Consider the following 20655-nt stretch of genomic DNA (forward strand, 5'->3'; position numbering starts at 1 on the left):
GGATAAATTCCATGAGAACTCTTCTCACTTTTCTACTTTTCATCCTAATTCTACAAGATAAATAGGACATTTTTCTTAGCTGGAGAATAAGAACATTGGTTCTTTAGGTATGCTCTAATGGATACAAGTCTAGAAAAGCGAGCATTATCAACTTCATCTTACAGTGCCCAAGGCTGAACTTGTCAACTTTGCAAATAAATTCCCATCCCAGCTTTATTGTTTCTGTCACCAGCAGTTTTCTTCATGCCCATGCACAGAAACAGTATTACTTAGCACGCTTTCAGATGTAAATAACAAATGCTGCCTGAGACTAAACAGGGAAGAAATTTACTGGCTCACATAACTGAACCCCATGAGGGTTGTTTACTTCAGCATCTCAACAATGTCGTCATCAGCTAGCTAGCTTCTCTCCGTCTCTCAGTCTTGCTCTTCATAGTGGTTGCAGACTGAGGAGTTTACCCTCACTCTCATAGGCTGCCTGCCAGTAGCAGGAAGGGGTACATGCTACTTTGATCACATCCAACAGGAAAGCGAAAACGTTACTTCCGGAAGACCTTCCAGAATTTGGAAGAACTTTGCCAAAAGTTCTTAACATCTCCCATCTCATTGGCCTCTCACAGGATCAGGAGAGGGTCACCTGCTTATTTCTGAACCAATCCCTGGCAAGGCAAGTTAGATTATCCTTAAACCAGTCTTGCTCACCTTGAAGCTGTGTGTGATGTTAGTTTTCCCCTAAGCCACATGATCTATGTCAGGAAAGAGTGGATGCCAGAGATTTTTGGAGTCCTTTGAGGAGGAAAGAACAGGGAAAGGATATTGAAAGAAAACCAAGGATGTCTGCTTTATTTGTAAATTTTGGGTGTTCCCTTCCCTTCACCTTGTCTAATCCTTAGGTCTGTTGCCTTTCCCCACGCTGCCCCCCGTCCTGAGTCATGATTGGGCTACCAACCTCCTGGTTTCAACCCTCCTGCAGTTTATTTTGTATAACACATCTAAATTGATCTTTATTTTCTTTGTTCAAGAAACTACAATGACTGTCTTTTGCCTGCCAAATAGATTTTAAACTAAGTTGTTCATGTCAGAGTTTTCTAATTTTGTCCCAGTTTCCATGGTCAGCCTTACGTCCCATTACCAGTTGTTTGAGTGGTCTCTCCCAATGCATCCCCCATAAATTATGCTAATTCCTGCCTGCTCTTTTCCCACAGACATAAATACACACATACATTAAATGATAAAGAGATACATTCTAAATGATGTCTGTATATTTATCGTCAGTACGTTACAGTTTCATTCATTATGTTGTGTGTGTGCCTTCTCCCCACAGCTAAACTATACATGTCTTATTCAAGTACCGCATAATATACTATCACTGTGCCCTAGAGCCACCTAGTACTGAGAGGGGGAAGGATTTACCGATTAGGTGATTAAGAAAACATAGCTGAATATAATTATCACCAAACTCTGAAAATCAGTATGATAGTAATTTTTATCTTGCCATTAAAATTTTAGCCCTCCCCTGTCACACACAAAACAGCTTTTGAAATCTGAAGCGCGTAACTTCTAACATACAGTGAAGTGTATATGTAATTTTTGTACAGAAGGCACAACCATGATTTACAGTAATAGCTAACACTTCAGTAGTGTTTACTTTATCCAACATTCTTCTAAGTGCTTTGTATGCATTTCTTTAATCATCACAGCAATACCTAAAGGTACAGTTACTGTGATTTTGTAGATAAAGAAACTGAGGCATACTGAAATTAATTTACTTGTCAAAGTCACCCAACTACAAATAATGGAGCTGGGATTTCAACTTAGATTGCCTGACTCCTGAGTCCACGCTCTTAACCATAAGAAGTTTTAATATTTCAGCCATCATTACTCTTGTAAACACAATCACTCTAAAAGGATATACTTCATAGGGTACAAAGATTTAAACAAATACTCCAAAATCAAATAGCCATAAAAATTGATCCCTCCTAGCTCAGCATAATAAAATAAATTTCAAATGTGAAGCATCCAGCAATACTTTCATCTATATGAATGTAACTGAATTCTCAGCTTGTGTGCTCTTTCTGCTAGATGACCAAAAGCCGTCTCATGATCTTGGGGTTCTTTTTGAGTAATAATTCAGTGATTTATGTCTTGTGTCAAATTCCTTAAAGTGCCCTGTCAGATACAGCTGATTAGTAATAGCCTTAAGAGACTCTCACTTGCTTTCTTATGTTAGTATGAGGATATTACTGTTTCAGATTTATCATTTGCAGCTTTTTAAAATATAGGATGAGGAAAATAGTTTACTGTCTTGAAATAATTTATGAAGCCAGCAGAAATTGTAGGATCAGATTTGAAATGTATATCAAGTGTTCTTTAATGTGGTCATTTTGAAATTAAGGTATTTTTTAAAACTTAAACTTTTTTTTTAAGTTTCAAATTGTGGAATATACGTGATTAGTTTAATAATTTATCCTGTAGCATGCTCTTAGTGAAAGCAAAAAGTGATTTGCTTCTTCGTTATTAATTTTTAGAGTTGCATTCCAGAAAGGATAATAGAGTGTTTGCTACCTAGTAATTTTTAACGTTCCTCTCTGTGGGTTCATATATATCCAGAAACTCCCGAAGACTTGCCATATAGCTTAAAAAGCCCTGGTTTAAGCAAATACTTACTTTAGAGCAATTTCGTTCTCCAGAAATTGTGTGACTATTTTTAATCGTATTAAGACATAAAGTTTGTCCTCAATTTATTTACAGCTATGCTTTTCTACCTCCTAACTTGGTCTCAACAATTAATTTAGGTTATAATTAAAGGCCTTTAACTGTTGCACACATTTTGAAATGGCATGTGCAACTGGGAATCGTAGATTTTTGGCTCTCTCATGTTGATTTTTAATCCAGCGAAACTAAATTTGGAAATTTTCAAGTCGTAGCTCCTTTTAAGCAAAAGGAGCTTCCCAGTCTTCTTAATTTGACATGCTTGAACAGACTAGATTAGACGGATGTCTTAAGCAGAATGAGCTGTTATAATTATAGTCCTTGTCATCTCAAATAAGTTTAATATTTCATTGAATTTAGTACAGAAGAATGAAAAGAACATTTATTCTGGATGAAGTATAAGTATCCCTGATAACATATTGTGTTAAGGTAACACAGTCATAAAATACCTTAAGAACATAAGCAGATTATCACCAATTGCTTTTCTGATTTAGATCTATGGAATTAATTATGGCATAATCAATCATTAAATAATTTTTTAAAATCTAGTAATTGAGATTAATAATATAATATTAGTCTAAACAAGTATTTATTATTTAGTTTCATTTGGTATAACAAAATGAGTTTTGAAGATAGATGAATGTTAAATTTCTAAATTCCAGAATATGTTCTGTTAGTGTTCTGAGGGAGGAAAGGTGTTTTATTTTTCTGTGTTGACTAGAAGACCCCTTATAGTTTTCTATTAGGTACTTCTCAAGTGTAGTTGGACCACACTTCATCTGTCTTTATCATCTTTAGGGAAATGAATCCTTCCACATAATGAATTTTCCAGATGATTGAACTTTACTTTTACAGTTGATAGTTTTTTTAAAGTTTAACCATTTCCTAAGTTTCTATTAAATTAATTACCCATATTACCACCTTCTTAAGCAGAGAAGGTTCAGTATAATTTAAAACTTTTTCTTATGACTCAAAATCATCAATCATCAATATCAGTATTACTATTATATATATCAATAGCAATAGCAATATTGATATAATCAATAATCAAATATATTAGTAATATAATAATACTGATACTGCCTTACAGTAATGTCCTCAGGAGACTGTAGTATATAAGACTGTTTGCCCTATATACTGAATGGTACTGGACTATCATGTTTTTGGGGCCATTTGTCTGCTCTTGTTTTTCATCTTGTCTCTACCACTTGGTGCAATTTGTCTGTCCTTAATCCTCACTTTTGTACCCTGCCCAAGGTTTGCTACATGTGATCTGAGTAAATAGTAAAAACCTCTCGGTGAAGATCTTAACTGTTAGTAATGTTTATGAATATTCAAGGATAGGCATTGTCATATCTGTCTTGGGTTTTTTAGAGTTGGGTTTTGGTATTAGCTTTTTGTCTTCCTGATTCTCAGCTGTTTTTGAAGGTGGAGGGAGAAGCATTTATTTGTGTACCTGCTTTGTTCTGGGTAACTTACATGATCTCACTTAATACTCATCTCACTAAATCTTCACAACAATCTTATGGGAAGATACTGTTTTCTCACTTTATGATGAGGAAAATGAGGACTACAGACTGATTAGGGATAAGATTTATCTAATTTCAGATCTTGTCTGGGCTTTGCATGAAACCAGGCTGCCTGGTTATGATCATCAGATCATAGTCTGCTGCCTTTCCACTCTATTGTGCTACTTGACCTGGTTAGGTACTTGATTTCTAGATGAATTAGTTATTAACTTGTATAAGTCTCAAGTTTCTAGCTTTGAGTGAATGCGAGTTTGAAGTAGTACTAACATGGGAATGGTGACCTTCAAAACAGTGCAGTGCAGTTGTTGATCTCAGCTGTTTTAATGCATGAAACATGTTAAAACATGTCAGTATTAACTGTGAACTTTTTTTGCAAGGGAGGAAAATTGAGATAATATTCCTTTGAATCATGAACAACAAGTGGTTGATAAGTGCTATATCCCTGGCCAGCTTTTTTGTGTTGCTTCATAGCTGAGCCACATCAGTTTTATTTAGTTCTCTGTATAGTGGATCAGTTTTATTTGGCTCTCTGTGTAGTGGTATTAGAAACTACCATCTTGACGTTGTTCTGTCACCTGAAGGATGAGCAAAGCAAAAACAAACTATATGTATATATCTATATGGGGGGAGGGAGAGAGGACAGGTTTATGAACCAGTTGTACTGTATGGACTTGATCAAGTACAGTACATTGTACATAGTAAAAAAAAAATCAATGTCTGAAAAAATAGAAAAATAACATTAATGAACTATTAATATATGAGAAGCAGTTAATACATTTTATTCTAATGGAAATTTTAACTAACATGACTTCAGAGTAAACACTCAAAAGTCCAGCTGAACATTTTATTTTTAAGAAAAAGACAAATTAACTCTTTAATCAAACTTTTTTTAAACTTAGGTCATGTCATATAAATGTATGATTATTTCTCTGATAATGTAGAGTTTTTCCAATACTTTTCTTTCATGTTCAGTGATAGGAAAGCTGAGTAGATTTTAAAAGGGATAATTTTTCACAGTGAAAATTACAATATATTCTTTCATATTATATGTTCTCTTTGCCTTGGGTTTAGATTTTTTTGACAGTTTATTATTATTATATTTATTGTGGAAATGGAGCTTGTTGTCTTCCGTGCCCTATCCCACACATTTGATTATGAAAGAGAGATGTTACTATATCATTCTTCTGTAACCTAAAAGCAGTCAGGTTTTATATTATTTCATATTCAGACTGCTGTCAAGAAACCAATTATAGTACCTGACAGATCCCACTAAAATTTAATTTTTGAAAAGATGTTTCATAAGACCAAACACTTCACTTAATTAGAAAATGTTTGGAAACAACCTAGTCTCCCTGTATTGCCTTGTTTTCCTAATAAATTGTCTGTAAGTGATTTTTCTATTAATCTGTTTAAAAGCAGAATTTATTTTTGAGCTTTAGGGAAATATGTCTCATTTCAACTTGCTCTTCATTTTGATAATGGACATGCTTTGCTTCTTCAACAACAGGGCAATAGCATCTTTAATTTTTTTATTTTGCATTTGCATACCGAAAACGTTTTAGTTGTCATTTTTATTTATGTATTTTATTCATAAATGCATCTGTTTTTATACTTTTGTATTAGATTCTGAGGCAACAGAAGAATAGTGATAGTGTTCCAGAGTTGCTTGCTCCTTCTGCCAACTCATGTTAATCTGAGGTTTGCAATTCAGCTTTCCTCCAAGGAATTTTGACACTTTTGCATATTCTGCTGTATGGAAATGTAAACTTCCAGAGTTATTGTCTGGAAACTGAATTTCCTATTTTAACCTTATTTCGTTCACACTGCTGCTTGGATTGCAAACCACATGTTTTAGTCTTTATAAAATGTTTGTATCTTCTTGCAAGGATCACACTTCAGCAATATCTTTGTCATTCTGAAAGTAATGTTTCTGAATGTAATGGTGAAGAATGGTAAGTGGAATCATTACTTCCAGAAGATCACTTACATATTTACTTCATGTTTGTATTCTCATTTGAGCACCTATTCTCCTTTGGAGCACTACATGTGTTCATATATATTTCAGATATCTCATCTTGGCGACTTGAGAAGGGAGTTCATGGTTTTTCTGTCACTTTTTATATATACATTGAACATGCATCTCCATCTACATTTTATTTTAATTCTTTTGGACCTTGATGAATTCTAGATCCAAGTTGGAAAAAATATGGACCTAGCCATGCAAGATCCATTTCTTAACTGCTTTGCTCTCATTTGCCATTGCTGCTGCTTATCTTCCATCCCCTATTGGTAATCAAATTGCATGTTTATAATCAAGATTCTTTCTTCTCTGTGACATTTGTTCTGTGATATAAATGCCATTGGTTTTCATCCAAACTCTGATCTGCCTTCTGGTTCTCACGGAGTAGTACACATGGCCATTACCAGACTCCCTCCAGTGCCAGAAGCAATCAAATATTTTGAATTTTCTCTTATTTTTCTCATTAGGGTGCAGCATAGATGCCAAGCAAGTTGAGGAACAATCTGCAGCTGCAAATGAAGAAGTACTTTTTCCTTTCTGTAGGGAACCAAGTTATTTTGAAATCCCTACAAAAGAATTCCAGCAACCATCACAAATAACAGAAAGCACTATTCATGAAATCCCAACAAAAGACACGCCAAGTTCCCATATAACAGGTGCAGGGCATGCTTCATTTACCATTGAATTTGATGACAGTACCCCAGGGAAGGTAACTATTAGAGACCATGTGACAAAGTTTACTTCTGATCAGCGCCACAAGTCCAAGAAGTCTTCTCCTGGAACTCAAGACTTGCTGGGGATTCAAACAGGAATGATGGCACCTGAAAACAAAGTTGCTGACTGGCTAGCACAAAACAACCCTCCTCAAATGCTATGGGAAAGAACAGAAGAGGATTCTAAAAGCATTAAAAGTGATGTTCCAGTGTACTTGAAAAGGTTGAAAGGTAAAGTGATTTGATCATTCAGAACTTCCTACTTTACGATAAAGAAAATCTGGTCTTCATTTACTAGACTACTAGTAGATACTTACATGGTAGAAAACATTCTGCTTTTTTCAAAGGTTATATTTAGTCTTAAAACTAAACAGGAAGCCACACTGCCCATGTCCAATTTCCTCCTTCAAAATAGTCTTCCTTCATTTTCTTGACAAAACCAGATTGGTTTTATGAGCTTATATTTATGCTATAAAACATGTTTCTTTTTCTTCTAGAAATATAAGATTTATTAAGTTCACCAGTAGAGTTCCCTAGAAGATGAGTTCCATCATTTTCTTGATTTAAGGAAAAGATATATTCAATTCTGTTCTCTATTGAGATCAATATCTAGATTCTGAAAGAAATTTTAAGCCATTTGGTCTGAGCCAAAAGTTCTACTTTGGTAATGCAGTCACATCATTGATGGAGCGCTTCAAAGTATTCTCAGTGGTTACTCATAAAACAAAGATTTTTGGTTTGGAAATATTTGGTAGGATCTATTAATCCAGTTTAAAATTTTTTTTAATATTAGGACTTCATGAAAATTAGAGTTGAATGTTCATTTTTGAAATAGTTATATATACTTTATTTGTGTAGAACTTAGCCAAAATTAGTAAAATTTGTATGTTTGTACACTGATGTATCAGCTGATCAGTTTTTTCTCATTGGTTTTGCCAATTAAATTTATTTTAGAATTGAGTATAGATTTATGTTACCCTATCTTTTATTTAATAAGCTATCTATAAGGAAAACGATTTTGAACAAATTGTGATTACATGTTTATCTGACCATTCTGTTACTATATTAGGAGTTTTTATACTCCTAACACTTCATCTAGTACTTGAGCATGTGATAGGTACTAATTTGAAAACAATGGGCGACTTCTCTGTCAATGACAAGACTGTCCCTGATTTAATCTGTACCTTATGTCCTGGCATTCTGATCAAGTAATGAAGAAATAGTATTTGTATACTTACTTCTGATTTGCTTCTAAGACATTTCCGGACACTGAGATGATGTGATTACCTAATTATTTGTTGGAGCCTATCACAATATTTAATTATAGTTATCAGCAGTTACCTGGCATATGTATTTTTGAGACATGATTGTGACCTTTTACTTCTAGACAATACGTAATTGAGACATTTTGTTTCTATAGGTTAACACTCACAAACACATAGGCTGTTTATATGAATTGGATAAATAATATTGATCTAGTACAGTATAAGAGGTAGCTGAACCTTGAGAATTTAGAAATAACTTAGACATTTTAAAACCACTCTTAATAAACAAAAACCTTTATTAAACCCATTTATAACTTAGTCATTATAACTATTTTCTGTATTGACTATTATTATTATTACTTTTTTTTTTTTTTTTTTTGGAGACAGAGTCTCGCTTTGTCACTCAGGCTGGAGTGCAGGGCGTGATCTCGGCTCACTGCAAGCTCCGCCTCCTGGGTTCACGCGATTCTCCTGCCTCAGCCTCCCGAGTAGCTGGGACTACAGGCGCCCACCACCACACCCGGCTAATTTTTTTTATTTTTAGTAGAGACGGGGTTTCACCGTGTTAGCCAGGATGGTCTTGATCTCCTGACCTCGTGATCTGCCCACCTTAGCCTCCCAAAGTGCTGGGGTTACAGGCGTGAGCCACCGCGCCTGGCCTGTATCGACTATTATTTTTAAGCCATTATTTTAAAACGTTCTGTCCTCACAAGCCCATTTGTGGGCCTAATTCCAAATAGAGAGATTAATGTCCACATGTATACTATATCTATATTTTAATGATTAGATCTTTTAAGCCCTTACTAGAAATTATGTAATCATATTACTGTTGTCCTTCAAAGTTGATTTATAGGTAGACATACATTCCAGTATGGTGCCAGTGTGAGAACTCTTCTTTTGGATTTGCCTTCAGACCATTTTACAAGCCATTGAAGATAATGTTTTTGTGAATATAACTCATTTTTTGATCCAAGATAGACTCATTTTACTTTTCTGGACATGTGTATAAATGACATGTGACTTTCTCCAAAAGTCAGAGCTTCCATCATTAGATAACAATTTTCCATGATTTAGGATATAAAAAGTATATAGCCAGACTCTAAATAAATGTAATTATAGCAAATAATAAAAATTTTACAAAAATTAGGTTTTCAGCAACTGTTTAGATCAAAGAATTGAAAGTAGGCAAAACAAAACTAAAACAAAAAACTTTGCTCCTACAAGAGTAAAATGCAGGTGCTTTGCGACAGTGAGGAAAATACAGCCCATACACTTTAACCCTTTAGGAGAGTTGCCACTGTTTTAGGCCACACCACTGACTTGTTACAGCTAACCTACCCTAAAAATATTAAAAGGACTTCAACATATTTAGGCATGGTTAATGATGAGCAAAGGAAAGAAAAGAACTTGGTGAGGACTGTTTCCTAGTGACTTTTTTAATGAGTAGAAACAGAAAATTGCAGCTGTGATGAGATGTTGACTTGTATAACCCTGACAAAATACAAGAGGGAATGGTAATTTTCCAAAAAAGAAAATGACTAATTTATAAGAAAAGTTTTGAACTACAAGTTATGGGAAAGATATTTGAAAGGGCCTGACACCACTAAGTGCCAAATTTTATCTATTGGAATCAATTAAATTCTGTGAAGATGGTATTTTCATTAAAATCTTTCTGTATGTGCGTGATCTGTTATTCTTATGATACAGCAAATATTGGAATTTAGTTATTTTCAGCTTTTAAAACTGGATTCCTTTTCAATAGAGCCATTACAACAATGAAATAGGTTGTAAAATCTAGTGTTTTTAATGAAGTCTATATTTGAACTAATGAGTTTGTTTGGGCTTGCCTTTCATCTGCTATCTGTTATTCCTAGCTTAATTACCTGAGGCAGGGATTTCATTAATTAATCCCATTTTTTCTTTTCAGATTGCATTTTGAGTAGTCAACAATTTGAAGAAAGATCTTCAGATTTGTTGTCATATATGATTTTTATAGTATTAATCACTATTACTTTGATAGACATGATCTCCAAATCACCTTCATTTTGATCTTACTCCCTTTGTTTCCCTTGCCTATTACTTTTCCAAGACATGACCCTTTTCTGTGTGTTCTGCAGTTCTCTCTTCTGTGTCTTCTCATTCCTTTTATGCACCACATTTTTATAACTAGTGTTTCTGTGTTAAATCATTGGGACCAGTTAGTAATCTCTAAATTCATTAGGAACAACCTATAAACATTAACACTCAACTTCCCTAGACATAGGTCATTTGCTTCTCCCACCCCCAAGTCTTTCGTGTCTGATCATTATTTTGTTTGGTACCATATTATTCAGTGGGTGTTCACATTAAAATTTGTAGCCCAGGTAAATTTAAAAATCAGATTTAGTCCTGGAAGCATTAGAATGTACCTCGTTGACTAAATTCATTTATAGCTAAAGAAGTTTAAAACTAATTTAAGCTCTGATTTGTGATTCCATTTAAAACATGCACAGAATAACTTGACTTTCTAATAATTTCATGCTATAATAATACAATATCATTTGATTATTTTTATCATATACTTATTATTTAGGTAATGAGAATTTTAAATCAGGAAAAAAATAATTTTTGTGTCATCACATCCAAAACCTAACAGAACCATTTAGGGTAACTAGTGGCTTTTACTTGCTCTAAAATAGAAAAACCTTTGTTAAAGAGGTGATCTTTCAAAATTCAGATATATTCTAACCTGATATGCTTCATGGGGAAAATAGCTGGTTATATTTAGCACCATGCTGTTTGCCCAGTGGTCCTTAGATCTAGGTGGAGATTTCATAGATGACCCTTTGCATTGATAGACCTCTCAGCATGCTTTCTTTAACTCTGAAGCCACTAGAGTTTCGAGTGCAAATGCAGTTTTCAAAAATTCTCATAGCTGGAAAGATATGTGGAAAAAATTTTGTAATAATTAATGGGGACTGCAAATTTGAATCTTTTTAATAAAAAGGAAAAATATGCTGAGCTTCTGAAAGTACTGAACATCAGTGAAGCTTAAGATTCATCACATTTTTACAATACTTGTGTTCTCATTTCCTGTGTAACAGTAAGCATTTCAGTGACATTACCCTTTTTCTTGTCTTTTTTCATCTCTAATGCTAGAGTCAAATTTTTTATTGCTAAATAAGATGTATAATTTGAAGGCAGAATTAATGTTTATTGACGTTAGGAATACAAATATCGCAGAGATAGAGCATCAATTATCTATTAAGACATTGATGAAACATTATAAAGTTAAAATTTGGAGAAAGGCGATCCTATTCAGTTGTTTATAAAGGACCTCATTGTTAGTTGATAAAATTTGAATGTAACCATTGCAATTGAGCAAGTTTGCCGAGCCTGTTACTGAAGAGAACATATGACTTTGGATTGAAAAGGAGGAGGGGAGCAAAACAAATAGCACTTTTGTATATGCTTCTAAATTTCTACATGGGACTTTTTCCTTCTCTATTGTGTGTTTTCTTTTTGTATCCAGGAAATAAACATGATGATGGTACGCAAAGTGATTCAGAGAACGCTGGGGCTCACAGGCGCTGTAGCAAACGTGCAACTCTTGAGGAACACTTAAGACGCCACCATTCAGAACACAAAAAGCTACAGAAGGTCCAGGCTACTGAAAAGCATCAAGACCAAGCTGTTGTAAGTCAAACTGCTTTTATGATTGCATTCTTTGATGAAGACAATCCCAGAAAAAGAAGGTCATATTCTTTTACTCAAAGTGCGGGAATCTTGTGTCAGGAAACTACATATTCAACACCACATACAAAACTTGAGAAAGCAAAGTCTCCAACAGCAGATGCCAAAGTGGTTTCTTTGTCTTTACAGACTAGCTCTGCGCATCACAGAGGGGGGCATGGTGTTCCACATGGGAAATTGTTAAAACAGAAATCAGAGGAGCCATCGGTGTCAATACCCTTCCTACAAACTGCATTATTAAGAAGTTCAGGGAGTCTTGGGCACAGACCAAGCCAGGAGATGGATAAAATGTTAAAAAATCAAGCAACTTCTGCTACTTCTGAAAAGGATAATGATGATGACCAAAGTGACAAGGGTACTTATACCATTGAGTTAGAGAATCCCAACAGTGAGGAAGTGGAAGCAAGAAAAATGATTGACAAGGTAAATAATTGAAATTTGAGTGTGATCTTAGTTGTTGTGTGGTGTATTTGACTGGTGGAAATTATTGGAGAGTCAGCATGAGATGTTGTCATGCAGTCAGTGGTATGTGAATTTTAGGGTTTTGTTAGGGAACTGCAAGACTAACAGTAAGACCAACATGCTTTGTGATTTTATTTGCTGATATTCTGAATTTACCTGAGTTTCATACATAAAGCTCTGTACATTTAAAAGGTTTGGACCTTTTAAATTTGTGTAAATTAAAGATAGGTTTTAAAAATAGTATGCTTTGGACATTCTTGCTTTGCATTTACTTAAAAAATAAAAAGAAACAACCAACAAACATTGCTATAACTCTGTTAACATAAATGTAGATATTAGCCAATAATAGTTAACCACAGATTTCCTACCTGCTGATTTCATGTTGGAAGATGAAAATACTTATTTTAGCTTTGTTCTTTGTCCGTATGTTTTCTTAATTTCAATTCACTGCTGTCATTGGTGGTAGAAGAGAAGTATATGAAAACAAAATCAGTTGTTTATGATTTAGTTTACTAGTTTAACCACGTATATGACCAGTCGTGATAGTTACCTACATTTCAAGTGTATTCTTTGATATTATTGGTTAGCGTGTGTAAGGATTGTTGCATGGTTTAAAAAGCAATTTTTCTCAGTTTTGCCAATGGTCGTGAAAGGTTGACTTTAGAATCAGCTATCAAGGTTGCCGTTGAAAGTAATGGCAAAAACCGCAGTGACTTTTGCACCAACCTCATATTACCTCTTGCAAAACAGCAGTATCCGTTTGGCTAAACGTTAATCTTTTGTTTGAATTCTTGTTACTCAAATCCGCTCCACGGGTTAGCAGCATAAATATTACTTGGAAGCTTGTTAGAAATGCAGCTTCTCAGGCCCATCCTATATATACCAAGTCAAAATCTACATTAGAAATGAGATCTCCAGTTGACTAATGTGCACATTAACATTTGAGATGCACTTATTTAGATGATGAGTTTCTGGAATGGCCTCTTCAGGGAGGAGGGCAAGATAAGATAACCCTTTGGGATGCAGGAAAAATATTAGAACTTAATGTTTACTTTTATTTTCATATTTTTAATTTTTATTTTGGATTGTGTTCTATAATGTATAAAATATCTTACTACACTGTAAGAGAGTACGTATAATTTCTAAACATACATTTATTGTGGAGTACATGCTTCAGGTTTACCACTGAGCTGCTCAACTCCAAACTTTTAGAGACCCATTGTCTGGGAAATAGGTGAGCAATATTATAGTTGTTAATATGAAAAGTATAGTGTTCAAGAAACATCTGATGTTTCTTAATGACTGATCATAATGGCTGATGTTTTCCCATTAAAAGATTATTTTGCAGTGAAGGATTTTATATGTATATATATATAGAGAGAGAGAGAGTGCAATTTAAGAACATGGACACTTCTAAGCAGACAGATCTGGGATTAAATATAAACTTTGCATGTGCTTGTGTGTGCCCTTGGGTAAAGTTACCTCTTTAAGCCTCAGTTTCTTTTATCTCTGAAACAGAGGCGATATCACTAGATTATAAAAAGAATTCAATAAAACATGTAAAAGGCTTATCACAATACCTATCTTATTATATTGCTTTATAAGTGTTGCTTTATCATTACTGTTATTAGGAGTTTCCACATTTGAATCTCTACATAAAGTACTGACAAATCCCAGAATATTCTTTCAGCACTGAAAGGGTTAAATATAAAACCACAATGGAAGTGACAGTGTGAGGGGCTAGCTTGGCCAGGACAGCAGAAAGCCAAGAAAGAAGTCATTGTAGCAGATGAAACTCTTCAGGAAACTGCTGGATAGAGAGGGTGGCCACAAAACCTGTTTTACACCTGTTGCCTACAATTATCATAAGCATCATTTTTTATTCTCAGAGTCCATTTTGACAGCAAATTATATGGTCACACTGTGGATAGAGAAACCCAAGACTTTAGAGCAGGAGTCATTTAAAGGAGTAATGGTAGTGTGTGACTGTGTACATAGTTCAAAGTCATTCTTAGTTTGTATAAACCAGAAAATGAAGCTGAGACCATATTGCTGGGAAGAACAAAGCTCACTACATTATCTTGTGACTACCAAAGAAAAAGAGCTAAGATTCCATTAGCTTGAATCCACATAAAGCTTAAAGCCAAATTCGGGCTAATTAAAGTCAGGCTCTGGGAAAACAAAAGCATAAAAGCAGTAATCATGTCTGAGTAAGATGAAGTAACCTGTGGGTATGAAGAAAACAAAGACCAACAACAGCCAGAAGGAAGGCAGAAAAAGCACTTTGGGAGGATAGGAGTAGATACAGGCATCATATCAAGTTGCCTGGACGAGTGTTGTCATCCAGTTTCTCCATTTTGAGGTTTGGGTGTGTGGGATTGAAGTTGGGGCCATCAGCTGTTGTTTGTCTGAATTTAAATGTTCTTTGGTCCTGGAAACGTTCATGTGGTCTAACTCTTCTTTTCACGTCATCATTTGAGATGTGTTCTATTTCATTGATTCATTTATTTAGCAACTTTAATTCAACATTAACTATGTGCCAGGCTTTGTGTCTACGAGAAGGTGATTCACAATGAAAAGACTGAGCTCTTTCTCTCAAGAAATGGCTGTGTACTGGAATAGATATACACAGACGAAAACCAAGACTTTAAAAATAAAGCTGTTGGAGGAAAGCTACCAATAGCTTCCAAGAGGAGATCTCAGGTCTTCAGAGGACATTCCTTCCTCAGAGAAGTCTTTAGTCATTCAGTTAAAAAAAAAAAAAAGTAGTCACTGTCATCAACTTGTTTCATTTTAATCATAAGTTTTATTACTGCTTCACCAGTTCACTGTTTATTCATTTGCCTCCCCACTCCCATTGGAAAGAGACATAAACAAATGTAAACTCCATGACTGTAGGAACCTAGTGCCAGCATATAAAATGTCCTCAATAAATGTTGCCAGCTGAGCTAGTCGTGAAACATACGTAATTAATCCCATAACAGGCATGCTAGGTAGAGTTTTCCAGAAATATGGAACAGCCTATTCGAAAGCACAGGAGCACACATGACTTGTTCAGAGGACCACAGTTACTTTTGAAGAGATGAGATTGGACTCGATATTGAAGTTCATTATATATCATACTGAGGACTTTAATGCCGAAGGCAGTGGGGAATCATTGAAAACATTTAAGTAGGGCAATGACATGGTCGAGTCACTGTCAGAAGTGTGAAGTATGGATTGAACATTGGAAATGCCAGAAGCACAGAAGGCAATCTAAAAGCTGCTGTCATGTCCAGTAGTCAATTAGTTAATGACTAGATCTTAGGTAAGAGGCCTGGGCTAAAAATACAGATCTGGGAATTATTAGACAATAGAGGGCAGCTGTCTTAGTATGTTTTGTGTTGCTATATCTGAGACTGGGTAGCTTATCAAGAAAAGAGGTTTATTTAGCTCACAATTCTGCAGGCTGGGAAATTCTAGAGCATAGCTCCACATATGGCTGGCTTACGTTAAGGGCTACATGCTGGGTCAAAACATGGTCGAGAAAGTCAGAGGGGAAGTGGACATATGCAAAAAGGCAAAACAAGAAGGGCTGCCTCCCTTTATAACAGTCTACTGTGAAGGGAACAAATCCATTCCCATAAGAACAAGAACTCACAAGATAGCATGAATATATTCATGAGAGATCTGCCTTTTTGACCCAAACACCTCCCATTAGGCCTCACCTCCCAACACTGTCACACTGGCAATTAAACTTCTACATGAGTTTTGGCAGGGACAAACCACATCCAAACCATAGCAGTAATTGAATACAAAATAAGAGATGAGATTAATCAGAGAAAATGTATAGGGTGAGAGCAAATAAAGTATGAAAATCTCAGCAACACCAACATTGATGGACAAAGGAGAAGGGCGAACAAAGGAAACTGAAAAATATGTAACAGGAATAAGAGAAAACCAAAGGAATATGTAGCATCTTGGAATCAAAAGCAGAGCAAAGAGAAGTCAGTAAGCAACAGTATCACATGACACACTGATGTTAACTATGATGAGCACAGAATGCCTTTTCAGTTTTTCTCCAAAATACATTGTAATTCTTGGGCTAAAGAAGATGAGCAAACCGTGTATTTGCATCTTACCTTGGGAAGAGTTGCATAGCATTAAAATAGGATTTCTTTAAAGAGATGACCAAGCTAAACTGCTGTATCCTTATTTTTCTGTGCTGGTAGTAGTTAAAAGATAGTGAACTACCTACCCTCTTTTTCTGTCGCCAAGTTATGAGATTACAGCATTTGGGTTTGTATTTTGGGGCTGTCTCTCTCAATAGATCACCTTATTTTATGCATGTCCTCAAATTCACCTTTAAAATGTTAACACAAATACCTGATATTGATAAAGACCTCTTAAGTTTTACATCTAAGTTTACATGGAAATACACTATAAGAAAGTGCTGTTGACTGCCTAGATTAAAGGCATTTATCTCTCATAGTAGTAATTATCTCTCCCAACCCTCTCTCCCTTGGCCTCTCCGATAACTACCTTCCCATCACAGTACCAGTTTCTTCTCTCCACTCTTCCATCAAAAGAGATAACCACTGAGGCAAGAGGAAGACCTTGTCAGGGTTACTTCCTAACCTCCTAAGCTAAATAGGAGAAACTTGTGGTAAGAACAGAAAGCTGAACATTAAAGGAACAAGAAAAAATGATCATTGTGGAGGGCTCGAGGAACTATCCTCTTAAAAGAAATATTTCTCCTCATAAATTTCATACCATAGACCAACTGCCAGATACTTTTCTTGTCCTGAGTTTTGATTCTTGTTCATTGTGTCAATATATCTCCCCTACAAAGCCTCTTATTAGCGTCTTTTCTTCCCTCATAGGGCCTGGTCACTGCTGGTTCTATAAGCAACAGTTGGTAGGGAAGAATCTAGAGCCAGGAGACCTATAACAAAACTAGAAACATGGGAGGAAGAACATTTACAGCAGTGAGTCAAACAGCTCAAGAAAGTCAGTGCTGAGGATCTGGACCCTGTAAAAATATTCCAAACCCTGAAAGTCACAGCAAGATTTAAGATGAGATCCAAGTAAGAGCCAGGGAAACGATGATAAACCAGAATCAAAATCTATGTAGAGGAAGGCAGGATGTCCAAAGTCCACTCAGATAGAGAATTAGATGTGCATGGGAACTCAAGGAGTAGGAGATCAAGTAAGAGCCTTGGACAATAGGAGAAGACTTTGACAACGGAGTCAGCATTTTTATTTTTGACTGAGCAATTTTTTCTGTATTGAGAATTTTTTCTTTTTAATTTCTACCAGGAGAGCTTACTTTTGGTTTCTCTGATTAGTTCTCCTCAACCCTTCTTAACCTCTGCTGCCTCCTTCCTGGGTATAAGAAACCCTCTCCTGCTGTGTTAATTTCCAAAGCTTCACGAGGGAACCCTCACCTTTTATTCAGCCAGACGCCTAACATAATAGGTTTGTCCTCATTTTCCTTTCTCTCTTATTGTATGAAATTCTGTTTATTTTCCTCTTTGAGGAAATTGTGCTCTCAATCTAATAAGCTCTTCCTTGTCTTTTTGGCATGCCTAGCTTCTCATAATTCATTTTATTTATTCCTTCCATCTTTTTATTGTGGAAAATATATATAAGAAAATTTATCGTCTTAGCAATTTTTAAATGTAGCGTTTAGTGTTATTAAATACGTTTAAAATGTTGCACAACCATCACCACCATCCATCTCTGTAACTTTTTGTCTTGAAAAATGGAAACTCTATACCCATCTCATAATTCACTTTGAAGTGGCTTTTACTCACCACTCTATTTAAAGTAGCTGCGTCATTCACTTCTTATATCTCTCCATCAGATTGCCATGTTGTGTTTTCTTTATAGAACTCACTTCCGTCTGGTTTATTTTCTGTTTGTCCACTCTAAGATGATGTTATTTGTCTTGTTCACATCGTATCCCTTGTGTCTAGGACAGTGTCTGGCATGTAATAGACACTCAATAAATATCTTTTGAATGTGAATGAATGAGAAAGAAAAATTTGTGACCTGCTTTTTCATTCGTTAGCATTTGTATATGATTCGTTGTAGATTGGCTAACTTATTTCAATGAATTTATAGATTAATTAAATCCAACCATGCCCCCACAAAGAAATTTTTCTGCATTTTTATATGCTGAAACTAGTTTATATCTTGATTCCAAAATAACTTGTTAAAATATATAGTTTAAAACCTTGTATATATTATAAACTTAGCTTTGTAATATTAAGTATGAAAGCAGCAAAGATAGATAGTCTCAGAAGAAGAAGAAATGTATAAATTTTGGGGAGATGCTGTGATAAATAGACTAGACTTACCTTTGAGTTCCTAGCAATACCTACCTGACAGCTTCCAGCTGGAAAATCTGCTTGGCAAGGAAAGGGGAATATGATTATTGATGAACTTCCAGCTTATAGGGACTGTAAGAGGGGATGCATGACCAGGGAATGAACCATAAAAGGGAGAGAAATTGGACATTTAAATTTTAGAGGAATTAGATGAGATCTAAGTATAAATTGAAGATATGAAAGAAAGAGCAAATCAAGAAAGATGTAGGAAGTGATGGGAGGGAAGAGATTATGGATGTAAGACTTCTAAGTAATGGGGAGAATCAAGGACACAAGGTAGGTTAAGAGGGAAGACAAAGATTTAAGAACATGTTTTCACCCAGACAGGAGAGCAAAGGAAGAAGACAGAGGCTGAGCGCAGTGGCTCACGCCTGTAATCCCAGCACTTTGGGAGGCCAAGGCGGGTGATTACGAGGTCAGGAGATTGACACCATCCTGGCTAACACGGTGAAACCCCCTCTCTACTAAAAATACAAAAAAAACAGCAGGGCATGGGGCATGAGCCTGCAATCCCAGCTACTCGGGAGGCTGAGGCAGGAGAATCGCTTGAACCCGGGAGGCGGAGGTTGCAGTGAGCCAAGATCGTGCCACTGCACTCCAGCCTGGGTGACAGAGCAAGACCCATCTCAAAAAAAAAAAAAAGAAGAAGAAGATAGAGTCCCATTTAAAGAAAATATGAGGTAAAATTCATATAATATGAAATTGACTATTTTAGCCATTTAAAGTATACAATTCAGTGGCTTTTAGTACATTCACAAGGTTGTACAACCATCAGCACTATCTTAATTTCAGGGCATTTTCATCACTGCAAAACCAAATCTCATGATCATTAAGCAGTCACTTCCCATTCCTTCCTCTCCCGGCCTCCTGGCAGCCACTAATCTACTTTTTGTCTCTATGGATTTGCTTATTCTAGACATGTTGTATAAATGGAATCATACTATATGTGGTCTTTTGTGACCGGCTACTTTCACTTGGAATAATGTTTTCAAGGTTCACATGTGTTGTAACCTGTATCAGTACTTCATTCCTTTTTTTTTTTTTTTTTTTTTTGAGGCAGAGTCTCGCTCTGTTGCCCAGGCTGGAGTGCAGTGGCGTGATCTCGGCTCACGTTATGCGATTCTCCTGTCTCAGCCTCGCTAGTAGCTGGGACTACAAGCACTTGCCACCACGCCCGGTTAATTTTTGTATTTTTAGTAGAGACGGGGTTTTGCCATGTTGGCCAGGCTGGTCTCAAACTCCTGACCTCAGGTGATCCACCCGCCTCGGCCTCCCAAAGTGCTGGAATTACAGGCACGAGCCACCACTCCCTGCCCATTCCTTTTTATGGCTGAATAAATATCTTATTGCGTGCATAAACCACATTTTATTCATCCATCCATCCACAGATGGATAATTGTGTTGTTTCTTCCTTTGGCGGTTGTAACACTGCTGTGAATGTGCATGTACATATATTTATTTGTGGACCAGGATAAACTATAAAATGTCTCTCCTGACTCCCTTTCTGTGCTCTTCTAATAATTTTGTCTGAATTTTAAATTTAAAAGTTGATTACAAATATGTGATAAAAATCACAGTGTTAAATATTCAGAATAACTTATTCCATTGAATTTTAAGGGATTTTTCTTTTTAAAAGTAAAATTAGATTTTCATAGACAATTACAAAAATAAATTCCCCTCTTAAATCATCCTGATTTAGTTCCTTGACACTAGTGGCTAGAATTCTGCATAATTCTTAATTCTTAAAGTGTCAAATTATTTTCATGGGCCATGGGAACCTCTACTATTGATTTGATCCAACAGAGACCCTGCTCTCCTCACCCAAGAAGTCTTTGCTCATTGAGGAGAAAG

The 20655-nt window shown here is 35.7% G+C and overlaps 1 protein-coding gene and 1 long non-coding RNA gene across 39 annotated transcripts in view; one reads left to right on the top strand and one right to left on the bottom strand.

The window, feature by feature from the left end:
• CEP170 (centrosomal protein 170) overlaps nt 1-20655 on the top strand; it is a 131976-nt gene that overhangs the window by 58131 nt on the left and 53190 nt on the right. For 15 of the 38 annotated variants that reach the window (XM_063809504.1, XM_063809513.1, XM_063809520.1 and 12 more), the window contains exons 8-10: nt 6729-7205; nt 11751-11914; nt 12101-12394. In XM_063809504.1, the coding sequence (XP_063665574.1) occupies nt 6729-7205; nt 11751-11914; nt 12101-12394 (935 nt within the window). The remainder of the gene's footprint in view (nt 1-6728; nt 7206-11750; nt 11915-12100; nt 12395-20655) is intronic. The other 23 variants (XM_063809574.1, XM_063809543.1, XM_063809546.1 and 20 more) reach the window with 3 other exon arrangements.
• On the bottom strand, nt 703-19010 carry LOC134809890 (uncharacterized). The gene is made up of 4 exons (XR_010156614.1): nt 18229-19010; nt 12802-12883; nt 10968-11153; nt 703-786 (listed from the first exon to the last, which is right to left on the bottom strand). It is a non-coding gene; the product is annotated as an uncharacterized LOC134809890 (long non-coding RNA).

Source organism: Pan troglodytes, chromosome 1 (assembly GCF_028858775.2).
Source record: "Pan troglodytes isolate AG18354 chromosome 1, NHGRI_mPanTro3-v2.0_pri, whole genome shotgun sequence".
Lineage (NCBI taxonomy): Eukaryota > Metazoa > Chordata > Mammalia > Primates > Hominidae > Pan > Pan troglodytes.